The 16,296-nt window shown below is 41.0% G+C and overlaps 1 protein-coding gene across 4 annotated transcripts in view; it reads left to right on the top strand.

Moving 5' to 3' along the window:
* Window positions 1-2,653: 2,653 nt before the first annotated feature.
* Window positions 2,654-16,296, top strand: part of LOC133637772 (sodium/potassium/calcium exchanger 1-like) — a 40,065-nt gene continuing 26,422 nt past the window's right edge. For 3 of the 4 annotated variants that reach the window (XM_062030518.1, XM_062030516.1, XM_062030515.1), the window contains exons 1-3: window positions 2,654-3,037; window positions 8,309-9,371; window positions 15,584-15,724. In XM_062030518.1, coding sequence (XP_061886502.1) covers window positions 8,418-9,371; window positions 15,584-15,724 — 1,095 coding nt within the window. In that variant the 5' untranslated portion in view covers window positions 2,654-3,037; window positions 8,309-8,417. The remainder of the gene's footprint in view (window positions 3,038-8,308; window positions 9,372-15,583; window positions 15,725-16,296) is intronic. The other variant, XM_062030517.1, reaches the window with a different exon arrangement.

Raw genomic sequence — 16,296 nt, 5'->3', positions numbered from 1 at the left:
AACAAAATAAAAATAAAAAAACATTTTGCACCATGATATTTGTCAATGATAGAGTTGCATAGCTACATACTGTAGGTGTCTGAACATTTTTTTCCAACTGAATAATCAAAGGATGCGATGGCCTTTTTGATATTTAGAACCAATGGCGTGTAAATATACTAATATTTTTTTTAATATTTAAAGTGAAAACAGCCTGCATCTCAGCTTTGTGCTAAATGTGACAATCATGCTTTTTTTGTTTCAATATTTAAATTCCTTAAGTGTTTTACTTGTTTAATTGCATTTTGTAGAATAGAATAGTACAGTTAAAACCTTAATAATGGACGCACCAATAAAAAGCTAAAAAAAATAACTTGTTTTTGATACTCAAAACCCGATGCTATTTTTTTCACAGTTATCCAATACTTTTTAAATTCGGGTTTACTCATTAAGGGACAGTTACAGGCATACAGTGTACGGTTTTGGAATTACAAAACGTAAATTTACACAACGTAATGCGGGGCTCTTCATCGCTGCAGTAATATTTTTTAATCCGTAAAGATAGTGCCATCAAAACAATTTCTATTCAAAGGGGAACTTCACTTTTTGGTGGGGAATTTTCTTTATCATTCACAATCCTTATGTGCACACATATGTTTTTCTTTTTTTATGCATTTTTAACTTGTAAATAAATGCGGGCAAGAATCAGCTAACAATGGAGCTCAATTCCACCTATAAAGTGCTCTAAAAAACATTCAAAAACCTCCTAACAGCATTTCATATACACGCTATAAGTATATACTATGTAATAATAGTAACAGTAACAGGCATATTCATAATCACATGTAATATTTACGCATTTTAAGCATACACAGACGCATCAAAATGTTCGATATTTCCTTCAACAACAACTACTACCACTAATCATGGCAGACTTCATGAGCGACAATAAATGTTGATCCAGAACCTTATATTTTTGAGCCTGAATATAAGGAGGACGAGCTACAAGTTTTAGAAGCTAAAACAATCACTTACTGTACAATGTCTGCTCCCATTGGCAAAAAAGGTGGGTGCAAACAACCGTCTTTTCTTGTTTCTCTTGCCATGTCCAGGACTAAGTTCAATGTCAAAAGCGACCAACTTCCCGGTTTATGGCAGCAACTTTCTACCATACAAGTGAAAGGCATTATTGATAGTCTAGAATTAACTTTTACCAACTTTGAGGCGAAACAGCAGCCCCCCAGCTCAGTTTGTCAATTACTGCATAATCTAGTTTCTTATAACAATATCACTAATACTTGGTTAATATACGCTATATTGCCAAAAGTATTTGACCACCCAACCAAATGATCATACAATCTGGCATGTTTATGTATTAGAGCTCCAAACTTCATGTGACCTTCCAATTAGCCCACGTACAGTACGCAGAGAGCTTCATGGAATGGGTTTCCATGGCCGAGCAGCTGCATCTAAGCCATACATCACCAAGTCCAATGCAAAGCGTCAGATGCAGTGGTGCTTTAGCACGTCGCCACTGGACTCTAGAGCAGTGCTTCTCTGGAGTGATGAATCACGCTTTTCCATCTGGCAATCTGATGGACGAGTCTGGGTTTGGCGGTTGCCAGGAGAACGCTACATTTCGGACTGCGTTGTGCCGAGTGTGAAATTTGGTGGAGGAGAAATTATGGTGTGGGGTTGTTTTTCAGGAGTTTGGCTTGGCCCCTTAGTTCCAGTGAAAGTAACTTTGAATGCTCCAGGATACTGACAGAGGCAGATATTTACATCTATCCATATTTTTGTGTTACTTCGGTACTTTCATAGTCATATTACAAATACCTAATGTTCCATATTGTACTCTTTTCCTTTTTTGGATCATCTCATGACAGAGTGCTTGCACTGTGGACGGCCTTGAGGTAGGTGGCAGAGAGGAGGAATCCTCCTTCCTTCCCTTCTCAGGCCGACTCTAGATAAGAGACAATGGGCATTTGTGCTGGCGGGAGGGCGGGGGGAGATATTGAAGAAGAGAGTGTTTTCCGTGATGTTTTTCAGATCAACTTTGGCTACGCATTTGTATGTGTTATTCGAGGCTGGTCTCTTCAAATATTTGAAAATAAATTACAAAATACCTATTCTGCTCTGGTGATCAATTTGAACTGAGCATATGTGTCATTGAAAGAACTTGGGAGTGACCAGCGTTTTAAATTCCCCTTGGAGGAACATCTGGTCAGACGCAACAATACCAAAATATTTTGGACAATTCCATGCTCCCAACCTTGTGGGAACAGTTTGGAGCGGGCCCCTTCCTCTTCCAACATGACTGTGCACCAGTGCACAAAGCAAGGTCCATAAAGACATGGATGACAGAGTCTGGTGTGGATTAACTTGACTGGCCTGCACAGAGTCCTGACCTGAGGCCAATAGAACACCTTTGGGATGAATTAGAACGGAGACTGAGAGCCAGGCCTTCTCGACCAACATCAGTGTGTGACCTCACCGATTCCCCTTTAAATTATCATTCTAAAAACGTTTTTTTTTAATTAAATTATTAAAATACAGGAACAGGAAGGCACCTGTGGCACCCACGCCACATTTTGGACACCACTGATGAAAATGAAGTATCTGCTTTCCAAACAATTGGACACATTGTGGAATATGAATGCAATAATGTAAAAAAAAAAAAAGCTAATTCAGGAGGTATGGTCGTATTAATTTGAATGAGAACAAGAAAAAAAACTCCCTTAAATTGAAACTTAAGAAAAGCAAACCACACCTCTCACTGTGCACAACCTCAATATAGAGCACAATTAGACCTGTCAGATGTTGATACAGCTATGTGTCTAAAAGGGCAGATGAGAGCTCCCAATCCTCTTAGTAGCTTTATGCTGAGCTTTGTTCCAGCTCTGAAATGCAGTGAGCCATTGTTGCAGTCCGCTCAGGTACATTGTTGTGTTACAGCTCCCCCACAACCACCGTCAGCGACTCTCAGCAGCTCAGGGAACCGTCAAGTGAAGCCCACTCGTGGGAGAGAGAGGAGCCGGTCGAGCAGCTGGCGGCGCAGGTAAGAACGCTGCATTTCCATCACTTTCTCTTTATAACTTTTATTTGTTTCTAGTAAAAACAAAAGCACTATTACATTATTATTTAAAAAAACAAACAAAAAAATTTGTAAAATTAGCGTACGTGTTTGGCTAGCTAATTAATTGCCATTGGCGGCACGTGCGTCTCTTCTAACTAGCACTCGGATTAGTAAATAATAAATGATTTAAAATATGACAGAAGTATGTTAAATGGAATTAAAAACAAGTGATTTGTGTAGTCATAGTAACAGGTGGTTAAGTGGAGTGCAGTCCATAGAAAGTAGGGTTGGGTGGATTGACAACATGTAAGTGCCAGAATAATGTTGATACTGTTATTTATAGGTGATGAGATTGACCTCTTTCCGTTTATTTCTGTGGTTTATATGGTTGTTGATAGTGCAATATTTATTTATGTTGTTATATTGGGAATCCGTGCTTGGTTGGACACAGGAGGGCTTTGAGCCCAAAGTATTTGAATGCAGAACCAATACCAGTTTTTCCTAAATAATTGCATGTATGAAACAGAATTGAGGAATAATGTTATTGTTTTGATATTATTGGTTGTCTTTTTATTTTTATATTTTAAGGATGTAACAATTTGAAAATTTCATATCACGGTTATCCTGACCTAAATTATCATGGTTATTTTTTTTGCGGTATTGTTGAATGTGCTCAAAAAGTATTTCTACACACTGAAATCTTTTGACTAAGGCAGTGGTTCTTAACCTTGTTGGAGGTACCGAACCCCACCAGTTTCATATGCGCCTTCACCAAACCCTTCTTTAGTGAAAAATAAAATGTGTTTTTTTCAAATTCAAGACAAAGTTATGTTTTTTTTTACTGGTGCACAAAATGAACCATGCATGAACATCACCTTGTTCAAAGAACAACACAAACACAGTGCATGAACTCACAACAAATTACACACCTGCAAATCACATGGAACATTAGAGGGAAAATTGTTTGTGGGTATCCATAATACGGCGATAGGGAGAAGTTTTTATTTACACAATGAGTTGGGTGTGTCTTGACCTCGGCGGCGGAGGCTCTGCCGAACCCCTGAGGCCGACTCACCGAACCCCTAGGGTTCGATCGAACCCAGGTTAAGAACCACTGGACTAAGGTTTTTTTTTATATATATATAACTAAAATAAATAGACACACTGTTAGAAAATCCACTTTTTTCCCTATGCTCATTGATAGCAACTGCTATGTAAAGGAAAAGGCAGTGGCGGGCTGTGCGTTTCCCACCTAGGCCTTCAGTGATGTCCGACTTCAATAATTACCTCTCAAAATACCATCATTTATGTCACCACATGACCATTGCTGGAGAAATACTATACAGAAACACATTTACGCACTACTGGGCATTGTACAATACAGGTTATTTTCTGGTGCATTTAAAAATCAATAACATATACATCAATAACAATAACAACATATCTTAAAACATATTAGACGTGAAATAATAAAGACATAAAATATCTGAACTCACATTTCATCGCCGGGACAGCTGAGCTAGATTCCGGGGTTGGCCGAAATCGTCTCACAAGATTTAGTTTCTCTTTAAATGTCCTTCTTGAAAATGGCCTTGCAAATATATGTGTTGTCATGTCTAATCATAAAAGATGCAGACGAGGCGTGTTGGCTGAGTTCTTAAAGTTTACTCCACAGCGTGCTCATCAAAAACATCCCGCTGCATGTCTACATTCAACAACCTAAACGGGGCTACTGGGCAGCACTACTGTGGCATGCTGGTAATGGAGTTCATATGTTACCTAGCTCATAACATCACTATATATCTGCCTTAGGCCATCTAGAAGGCCTTACTGACAACAACTCGTTATTTGATTGGCTATCGCAACTGTTTGTCAAATGTTTGTGTCCGTTCACTTACAGTGCATAGACGCCTGCATTATCGATTCTGAAGGCTCTAGGCAGATTTGGTACAGCATGACAACATAAGCTAGCTGAATTCTGATTGGATAAAAACTCTATATCCTAAAAACAACAGCGCTGGAAGGAGCATAATATGACATGAAGAGAATATGAATACTTTTAGATATTTAGGGAAAGTAAATTAAAAATTATTTTTATCTTTAATTATGATCATGATTTCTGGTTATGTTAGGCCAGCAGAGAAGGCCTTGCTGGCCCTGACGGCACACCACTGGGAATAGGGGTAGGAATAAATAAGCTCTGCTTCTTCCTACTCCTTTTCGAACATGTCGAATAGAGAAATTGGAAATTGTGATGTATCATGTTGTATGCATGCATATTCGAAATAAACAAACTCAACTCAACTCAACTCGTGTTTTAGTCCTTAGTATTTTATCTGTTATAATGGCTAAGATTTTATTGTTTAACATAATGGTTTGTATGTAGCACTTTAAGATTTATTGAAATAAAAAGTGCGCAACAAATAAAGTCTATTATAATTATGTATTGTTTCTGCCAGGCGTTGTGGTGTCATACTCTGTTCAGTGATCATTGAATGCACCGTAAAAACACCTCTGTGTCTTATTCCTCTGAGTACTGGTATATGTCAGTCAGTCAGTCCATGAGTCTATAAAAGTGCAGTTATCATTCACAGTTTTTCCATCATTTTAATTTAAGACACTAATACTAACTATTGGGAGTTTTGCAGCGGTTATCATTATTACCGTTTGTTACAGTACATCCGAAAAGTATTAACAGCGCTTCACTTTTCCCACATTTTGTTATGCTACAGCCTTATTCCAAAATGGAATACATTTAATTTTGTCCTCACAATTCCACACAATACCCGATAACGATAATGTGCAAATGTTTTTTTTGTAATTTGGCAAATTTATTAAAACTAAATGGTAAATGGGTTATACTTGTATAGCGCTTTTCTACCTTTTTTTAAGGAACTCAAAGCGCTTTGACACTATTTCCACATTCACCCGTTCACACACACATTCACACACTGATGGCGCTGACCAGGAACCAAGGGTGAAGTGTCTTGCTGAAGGACACAACGGACGTGACTAGGATGGTAGAAGGTGGGGATTGAACCAGGAACCCTCAGGTTGCTGGCACAGCCACTCTCCCAACTGGGCCACGCCGTCCCCTAGAATCAAAAAAAGTATTTGCAGCCTTTGCTCAATCTTTTGTTGATGCTTTGACAGCAATTACAGCCTCAAGTCTTATTGAATACGATGCCACAATCTTGGCACACCTATCTTTGGGCAGTTTCGGCCATTCCTCTTTCAAGCTCCATCAGGTTGGATGGTAAGTGTTGGTTTTCATCCAGGATGTCTCTATACATTGCTGCATTCATCTTAGTCTAGTCATGGTGGTGACCAAGAACCTGATGGTCACTTTGTATTTGCAGCAATCCACTAATCAGGCCTGTATGATATAGTGGCTAGACGGAAGCCATTTCTTAGTTAAAAGTTTGCCAACATGTTCCTGTAAGACTCTCAGACCATGAGAAACAAAATTCTCTTGTCTGATAAGACTTAAGAATGAAGTCGTTGGCGTGAATGCCAGGCATCATGTTTGGAGGAAAGCAGGCACCGCTCATCACCAGGCCAATACCATCCCTACAGTGAATTGTGTGCCAGCATCATGCTGTGAGGATGTTTTTCAGCGGCAGGAACTGGAAGACTGGTGAGGATAAAGGGAAAGATGAATTCAGCAATGTACAGAGACATCCTGTATGAAACCAAAAAAAACTTTTCAGTTTGTCATAATGGGGTATTGTCTGTAGAATTTTGAGGACAAAAATGAATTTATTCCATTTTGGAATAAGGCTGTAATGTGAAAAAAAGTGAAGCGTTGTGAATACTTTCCGGAGGCACTGTACATCCCTATTATGTTTGTAAGATTCATTATTGTTATGTTGTAATGTCGGCAGAATAAAATCAGTCTTCTATTGGCATCTCCGTAACAGCACTGTATTGAAGTACCTTGGTTTTCGATAGTAATCCGTTTCAAAACGTCCGACAAAAACTGAATTCTGCAAAAGCGGAGGCAATTTGTTCCATAAGAAATATAGTAAATCAATCAATCAATGTTTATTTATATAGCCCTAAATCACAAGTGTCTCAAAGGGCTGCACAAGCCACAACGACACCCTCGGTACAGAGCCCACATATCGGTAGAGAGCCCATGTATCCGTTCCAGACACCCCAAATTATTAACACAAAAAACATTTATTTGACTCTTGTTGACGTAGAGGGCGGAGGGGACAGCACCATTATACTTTATACTTTTCTCTGAGTTTGTTCTTGAATTTAATAGTGTTTCTCACCTTCTTCATCAAAGTGCTGTCACTAATAATTTCTTAAGGTCTCTTAGTGGCTTATTTTACAGTAGCACTGCGGGATGTTTTGTTTGGGCACTCAATTCCAAGGAATGATACGGACTAGGTCGTGGTGTGTAATGTGTACAATAAACAAGACGGTATATGGGAAAAAACGGGACAAATTGATGGCAAAAATGTACATGGAAAACTGAATTGTACGAAAAGTGTGCACAAAAACCAAGGGACCTCTGTATATCCCAACACTAGTTAGCAACTTTTCTAGCGGCTCTAACTAGCAAACAAACTGTTGCCACAAAATATTGTCCTTTGTTTTATTCTGTATATAATCATCAATAAAATAAAAGCACATTTCAGAATCAGAATCAGAAATACTTTAATAATCCCTGAGGAGAAATTAAGATTTTCAGCACAATCCCATTCAAGAGCAGACAAACATAACAGGGAGACAGAACAGGATCGCTGACGGGTCTGCCAACTTCCGGCGCCGCCAACTTCCGGCGCCGCCAACTTCCGGCGCCGCCAACTTCCGGCGCCGCCAACTTCCGGCGCCGCCAACTTCCGGCGCCGCCAACTTCCGGCGCCCCTTACAAAAAGGTGAAAAACTGGTAAACGCTGGAAATGGGGGGTCAGAAAAAAAAAATTCAGTCTGAGCCTGGGCCCCTGGTAAGGGGGTCCAGACTGAGGCCAAGGGGAAAAAAACTCATAGCCATAGTACACATAAACATGTGTGTAAGAGGAAAACATAAAAGAACACAAAGGACATTAAATACATTAAAAGAGCAGAGCTGATGCAACCAGCCACTTTTACACACAAAAGTAAAAATGTACTTTATTTTTCTTGAAAATTTACAAGTAAAGAGTACTGGGATTGGCAGTATTGGCCTTGTGTAAGTATGCAGTATCAAACCTATTAAAAATCAGATACATTTATCTCATGTTTTGTTTTCTTTTGCCACAGGTAGCTGCAGCCACCATAGGATGAAACATATTGGACACTTGCATGCGTGTCTTCTCAGCACTTAGCGGCAATTTGTCCAATGTGTTGGACATAATTTTATTTTTGGACCATGAGGACAATAAATGTTCATCCACCTCAGAGGAGACTCAGGTGCAGCCGTGTACTTTTTTTCATCTCAGGTGTGCTTCTGTGCTTCATCTACTCACTGATGCTGAGAGCCAGGCTGTCGGAGCTCTCCACCCAGACAAACGTAGAAGAAGAAGAAGGAGGTGATGATGTTTTACAGGTTAAGGTTCGGGAGGCGATTGCACGTAATGTGACGCAGGAAGAGGTCACGTTGCCTGCAAGCACCCCATCCACCCCTGTAGTTATCATCGTCAACAGGACGGATATCGAACAGTGTATTTACGTTGAACCACAACCTCCTCCCACCACCATCACACCCACACCACGTCCTCCACCTCAGCCGCCCCACAGAAAGGGTGAATACCCAGAGGACATCTTCTCAGTGGAGCAGCGACGCCAAGGCTGGGTGGTGCTACACGCCAGCGGGATGATTTACATGTTTGTGGCCCTCGCTATAGTCTGTGATGAGTTCTTCGTTCCGGCCTTAGAGGTCATCACAAACAAGCTGGACATCTCCGATGATGTGGCCGGCGCCACATTCATGGCTTCTGGCGGCTCGGCTCCGGAGCTTTTTACCTCCCTGATTGGCGTCTTCGTCTCCCACAGCAATGTAGGCATCGGCACCATCATAGGCTCGGCCGTCTTCAACATCCTCTTTGTGATAGGCATGTGTGCCATCTTCTCCCGCGAAGTGCTGCACCTGACATGGTGGCCGCTCTTCCGGGACGTGTCCTTCTACACCCTGGACCTCATCATGCTCATCGTCTTCTTCCTGGACAACATGATCCTGTGGTGGGAGAGCGCCATGCTGGTGCTGGGCTACGTCAGTTACGTGTGCTTCATGAAGTTCAACAGTCACATCGAGCAGGTGGTCAAGACGCAGCTCAACAAGCACATGAGCATCGTGCAAGCATGGAGGATCCAGGACCCTGATAAGGTCAGTCGCTGAGATGATTCCAAGAAATGAGAGGGAGCGTCAAAGTTAATATCCATGTATGCGATACAGGCAACCATTCCTGGGGTGATGTTGACAAATAGTCACCATTATTTGTTTATTACAGGGGTCCCAAAGTGCAGCCCAGGGTCCAACAACATTCTACAACGTTTCTCATTAAAATTATATATCCATCCATCCATCCATCCATCTTCTTCCGCTTATCCGAGGTCGGGTCGCGGGGGCAGCAGCCTAAGCAGGGACGCCCAGACTTTCCTCAACCCAGCCACTTCGTCCAGCCCTGCCCGGGGGATCCCGAGGCGTTCCCAGGCCAGCCGGGAGACATAGTCTACCCAACGTGTCCTGGGTCTTCCCCGTGGCCTCCTACCGCTCGGACGTGCCCTAAACACCTCCCTAGGGAGGCGTTCGGGTGGCATCCTGACCAGATGCCCGAACCACCTCTTCTGGCTCCCCTCGATGTGGAGGAGCAGCGGCTTTACTTTGAGCTCCCCCCGGATGGCAGAGCTTCTCATCCTATCTCTAAGGGAGAGCCCCGCCACACGGCGGAGGAAACTCATTTCGGCCGCTTGTACCCGTGATCTTGTCCTTTCGGTCATAACCAAAGCTCATGACCATAGGTGAGGATGGGAACGTAGATCGACCGGTAAATTGAGAGCTTTGTCTTCCGGCTCAGCTCCTTCTTCACAACAACAGATCGATACAGCGTCCGCATTACTGAAGACGCCGCACCGGCGTCAGTGATCTCACTCAGTGATCTCACGATCACTGAGTGATCTCACGATCCACTCTTCCCTCACTCGTGAACAAGACTCTGAGGTACTTGAACTCCTCCACTTGGGGCAGGGTCTCCTCCCCAACCTGGAGATGGCACTCCACCCTTTTCCGGGCGAGAACCATGGACTCGGACTTGGAGGTGCTTATTCTCATCCTAATCAAAAATGTTCTTTGCATTTAATTCTTACTATTTGCGTGGATTGCTATAGGCCTGTAAAGGAACAATGATGGTATTTTTAGACACAAGTTATTGGTCAGGGGGCAGATATTTTTTCAACAAAGAATCAGACAGAGGGGATCGGCAAAGAAAGGCATTAATTTGCGATGGCCAATACCATGCTTTTTTACGAAATTAGTCCAATACTGATCGGTGGCCAATTGTTCGGCTTGTCCCGAGAAAAAAAGTTGAAACGTTAATGCTAGTATTTTAATTCAATGTACCGTATTTTCCGCACTATAAGGCGCACCGGATTATAAGGCGCACCTTCAATGAATGGCCTATTTGAAAACTTTGTTCACACCGTATTATAAGGCGCGTAGAATAGACACTACAGTAGAGGCTGGGGTTACGTTATGCATCCATTAGATGGAGCTGCGCTAAAGGGAATGTCAACAAAAAAATTAGTGATTGTACTGACACTTCTACTTGCTGCTCTCTGTTCAACAACCCACTGTTCGAGTTTGTCCTCCAACTGTAGCCATCTCGCTTTGTTCCCTCGGAAACTCTGTTTAGTCTTCTTTACTTGGCACAGGTCATCATGTTGCTTCCTCCACTTCCGCACCATTGATTCGTTAATGTTAAATTCTCTCGCTGCTGCTCTATTCCCGTGTTCTACTGTGTGACTGATCGCCTTGAGTTTAAACTCTGCGTCGTAAGCGTGTCTCTTAATAGGAACCATTTTTGGGTCTTTACTTAAAGTTTAGGTCTCGCAACTATGGGACTTCATTTCCCCTCGTAGAAGAAGTTCTTCTTCTACGGTAAGCAGCCGCCAACTTCATTTACCCTTGTATAAGAAGAACTTCTTCTTCTATGGTAAGCAGCCGCCAACTTCATTTCCCCCCGTAGAAGAAGAAGTTCTTCCTCTACGGTAAGCAGCCGCCAACTTCATTTTCCCCCGTAGAAGAAGCGCTTCTTCTTCTACGGTAAGCAGCCGTAGAAGAGGGAAAATGATGTCGGCGTAGTTGCGAGACCTGTTGTGGCTCAATATTGGTCCATATATAAGGCGCAACGGATTATAAGGCGCACTGTCAGCTTTTGAGGAAATTGGAGGTTTTTAGGTGCGCCTTATAGTGCGGAAAATACGGTACTTATATATACAGTATGTTGCTAAATTAATTTAATCTAACATAAAAGCTGTTTGTTTGTTGAATATGCTAAACTCCCTTTTCACAGAGGTTCCTAAAGTTAAACTTGCGTCTCATTTTTATTTGTCTGTGGAAAAATGTTTTTGAGAATTACAGCTTAATATTACTGCTAACAATTTAATTAAATTAATACATCATTCTTACAATTTACTTGAATTTAATTTAAAAGAAAGTTAAGGTATAGCTTAGACCAAAGTAGGGCTGCAAGTAACGATTAATTTGATAATCGATTAATCTGTCGGTTATTACTTCGATTAATCGATTAATAATCGGATAAAAGAGACAAACTACATTTCTATCCTTTCCAGTATTTTATTGAAAAAAAACAGCATACTGGCACCATACTTATTTTGATTTTTGTTTCTCAGCTGTTTGTACATGTTGCAGTTTATAAATGAAGGTTTATTTTTAAAAAAAAAACAATAAAAAAAACAAACTTTTTTTTAAAAAGCCTCTGCGCATGCGCATAGCATAGATCCAACGAATTGATGACTAAATTAATCTGCAACTATTTTTATAATCGATTTTAATCGATTTAATCGATTAGTTGTTGCAGCCCTAGACCAAAGGTGCCCAAAGTGCGTCCTTTGAGCTAATATAATTATCGGCATCGTACATTAAAAAAAAAGCAGAATGGTGCAATGTAATATTAAGTTAAAATATTCATAGTGTTTATGTATCAACTTTTTCAGCGAGACAGTTGCTTGATGATTTACCTCACTTTTTAAACCGGATGTCCATCCCGATGCAAACCTGGCAAGGAATCAAGCCCTTTGCCCTCTGCCGCAGAAGACTGAAACATGTCCCATTACACCACCAGGGTTTGAAATGTTAATGTTAATACCTAATATAATTTATGATATACATTTTCCTGTTAAATTTACACCACTCCTTAGTATGGTTATGGTTTAATTTGTTTCGAACATGTAAACAGATACAATGTTAAGTTAAAGTACTAACGATTGTCACACACACACACACACACACACTAGGTGTGGCGAAATTATTCTCTGCATTTGACCCATCACCCTTGATCACCCCCTGGGAGGTGAGGGGAGCAGTGGGCAGCAGCGGTGGCCGCGCCCGGGAATAATTTTTGATGATTTAACCCCCAATTCCAACCCTTGATGCTGAGTGTCAAGCAGGGAGGATATGTGTCCTATTTTTATAGTCTTTGGTATGACTCGGCCGGGGTTTGAACCCACGACCTACCAATCTCAGGGTGGACACTCTGATACATCATTTAAAAATGACATATGTTCATTTCTATTTACAACATGTTCAAAAAGGAGTAGGAAGAAGCAAATCTTATTTAATCCTACCCCTTTTCCAAGTCATAGCAACTACTAACATATTTGATTGGCTTTAGTGCTTTATATAAAATGCAGGTGAGATAGGCTCCAGCGACCCCAAAAGGGACAAGCGGTAGAAAATGGATGGATGGAGTGTACTACATATCAAAATTTCCCTTTTGACTTTCTTTGATTTATTAGTTTGCGGCCATATGTAGAAAAAGTTTGGACACCCCGGTGGTATTGTTAAGCTGCGTTTAAGACAGATGTTGTGATTTATCTTGAAAATATCATGCAACCTTCAGCATTGTCAGTGCTTTCACAGTGCTTTCACAAGAGCCAACGTACAAAGTATATTATCTGTGCTTTCATCTGCACACAGCTACAAGTAAGACCTGTTCACATCCAGCGTGAGGAGAACACTGTTACACTGTGAGCAGGTGACGTTTGTGTGCAAAGGCCTTTGATGCTGAGCAGAAAGGACTCCAGGTGTTGTGACAGGGATGAAGTGATGCAAACAAAAATACCAGCATTGGGCTCGCTAACCTAAATGAATAATGTGTTATTATTGCTATGTTTGGATCAGAAGTGTAGTTGTATTGCATCCAGAATACGTGTTGTCATTTATATTCATATCAGTGCTTCTGTATTTGAGGTATCCACCAGCACATTCTGCAATTAGCCTGAAGCACATTCACAGATTGCATGTACTTGTTTTCTGAAGTGGACAGATTGTTACTGCAATGCAAGATGTGCTCTATTCTTTATATGTACTTGTAAACGTAATTACATATGACCTTTTAGATTTCCTTCCATACTAATGAAGCTGAAATGGTACAGGGGAGAAGAAGACTGCACTGAGGCAGGGACGTCTTTTAGCCCTAGGCGTATTTATTAATATAATAAAATGACGTGTGTAGTAAATCAAAATACGTATGGTGTGACTATGTGATGCATCTAGCTGGTGAGTGTTACCGTACAATGTTGAAGGTGCGTGTTGTGAGATGGGCGAAAGTCCAGAAGGGGCAAGGCAGGCTCGGAGGTCCGGGGACAGGCAAGTGGTCAGGGGCTGGAGCGAGGTGTTGTTGTCCGGGGGCAGGCGAAAGGTCGAGATCCAGGAAGGCAGCAAGAAGACCAGAGGGAATCTGGGAAAACGTGACACACAGCTCGAAACCAGGGAATGACGAGGGTCTGCTGGATGACGACACAGGACAAGACACGATGAGCACAGAGGAGGAGAAACGCGGAGAGTGAGAATGCACATGGAGAGGGAGCTAGAGACATGAAGGCTTATTGTATGATACAGGTCACTACGTTATGGCACTGGAATGCAGGTTGCGCTGGCTTAAGAGTGGAGCCTCATCAGCGTCAGGTGTGTTGATTGTAGATTGAGCTGCGCGGCTGGAGCAGAGAGCTGCGCGGCTCGCTCAACGTAGCGCGTTGAGGAATGTGCAGCGGCATGCACTCGAGCTGTGACAAAAGCATTATTATTTTGTTGAAAGCTGAATCTTTTATACAGATTTTTGCATTGAATTGGTTGTATGTAATAAAATAGCCAGTCAGAGTACAATGGAACACCCATGGACTGGCTGACTAACGTCAACATAAGCGGTCACCCACATCAGCGAAACCAAAACTAGCCATTGCTTGCATTGTCGCACAGTTACATGTGACTTTGACCGTAGACATTAAGAGAATGGGCGATAATGGTTTTCCTCCATTTGCGCATATTTTTCTTTAGATTATTGTGTTTTCATATATGTTATACTCCTTTCTAACAAAGCTGCTGTCGTAATTTATTTGTATTTCTTGACTACAATGACAACAAAGCTTTCATACATGTGAACATCTTTTTTACAGTGGCTAACAATCCCCCCAAAAAAGAAACATGTGCATTTCGTTAGTTACTGTGGTAAAATCCAGGTCAATACTGCCATGCTTTTATTTGCTTATTTCACACTGAAAACGAAATCCCTGTGTGCATGTTTTAATGCTGTGTAACGAGACAGTGGTTGTTTTCGACGCTGCTTAGTGATAATGATTAAGTTAACAGTACTACCACACACGTCGACATAAGTCGATCCATTTTTCATAGAACAGTTTGAGAAAGGCTTCTTTGCAACAAGGTGCACACTTGTGTGTTCTTCTTGCATAATTTATACATACAGTGAAACACTTATGTCGATGCACCGGCATAAGCGGTTGTTGACCGAAATTAGAAGAACTGGTGTGAGAATAAATGTGAGAAAGAACATTTATTTGAATCGCGCTTGTTGCTGGCATTGCAGGTTATATTTGGATGTCTGTGTAATTGGATGGTCAAAATCTAAGCTTAGTTTCAGCTCGGGATCAGCAAATGGGTGCGCTTATTGAGGGCCAACGCACATGAGCATGCCTGGTGGGAGTGTAATGTGGTTGTCTGTGACCATGCATTTCTACAGTAATTATCTTTTTAAGGGCAGAAATGTTGCTCTAGTGTACTCAGTGAAGTGTGCAGGAGGGATGTATTAGGATTGCTTTTAGGAAATATAATGTCTCTATTAACACAAAACTTAAACTGCACATTTTAGGAGAGACTCTCTCACGCAACTTTAACTTAAATCTAAATGCATACCAGATTATTATTTTGTTAGACCGTCACCTTCTTCTTCAAAAGTCAATTGATTTAACATTTAGAGACAACGGTGTATTGTTGTGACGTGATCACAGCTAGAAATGTGAATGTTTGAAATTGACAAACCATAGCTTACCCTGACCTAACAGGAGAGGGACCCAACAACCTCGCCTCCACCTCGTCCCGCTGCCTTTGCTGAGAAAAATAAAGAAGATAAATCTAAGCAAGAGCAGAGCCCTCTTCCATCGAGCAAGCCACCCGATCTACAAGAGGACAAAGACAAACTCAGGGTACAAAAAGCTTTTTTTTTAATGCATCAGTGAATTGACAGTTTCTTATCAAATATGTTTCTAATTTTAAAATGTATTCCATCCATACAATGTATTCCATCACATAAGAAAGGCTTAAAACTTTTAAATATTTTAAATTAATTGAGTTTAGAGTTTGAAGTTCTACATCATCAGGATTATTTTGGTCTGTAGTCCGTCCAGCTTCATGGTTGAACTTTTCTTCTTACAGTAGCCAACTAATGTGACATACATTGTTTTCAATCCAATGTAATATTTTCCAATTCTAACACAGTGGTACCTTGGTTTTTCATGGTAATCCCTTCCAAAATCATATAATAGAAATCTTAGAAATCCCACAATTTGGAATGTTTATTTCTTCATGCTTCACTAATAATGTTTTTTCTTCAGCAGTTGTGATTTGTTTCTGACATTGACATACATTTGAACTTTATCTAACAGATAGAAATATATTATCTCTATTCTTCTTTCGACTCACCCTTGTTGTCTTGTGTCTTCTCTTACGACTGTGTATAGCTGAGTAGTAGTACATAGTCATTGGTTTTATTTTTATT

This window comes from Entelurus aequoreus, linkage group LG02 (genome assembly GCF_033978785.1).
Source record: "Entelurus aequoreus isolate RoL-2023_Sb linkage group LG02, RoL_Eaeq_v1.1, whole genome shotgun sequence".
Taxonomy (NCBI): Eukaryota; Metazoa; Chordata; class Actinopteri; order Syngnathiformes; family Syngnathidae; genus Entelurus; species Entelurus aequoreus.
The sequence above is the reverse complement of the archived record's forward strand: the minus strand, read 5'-3'. Positions and strand labels throughout refer to the sequence as shown.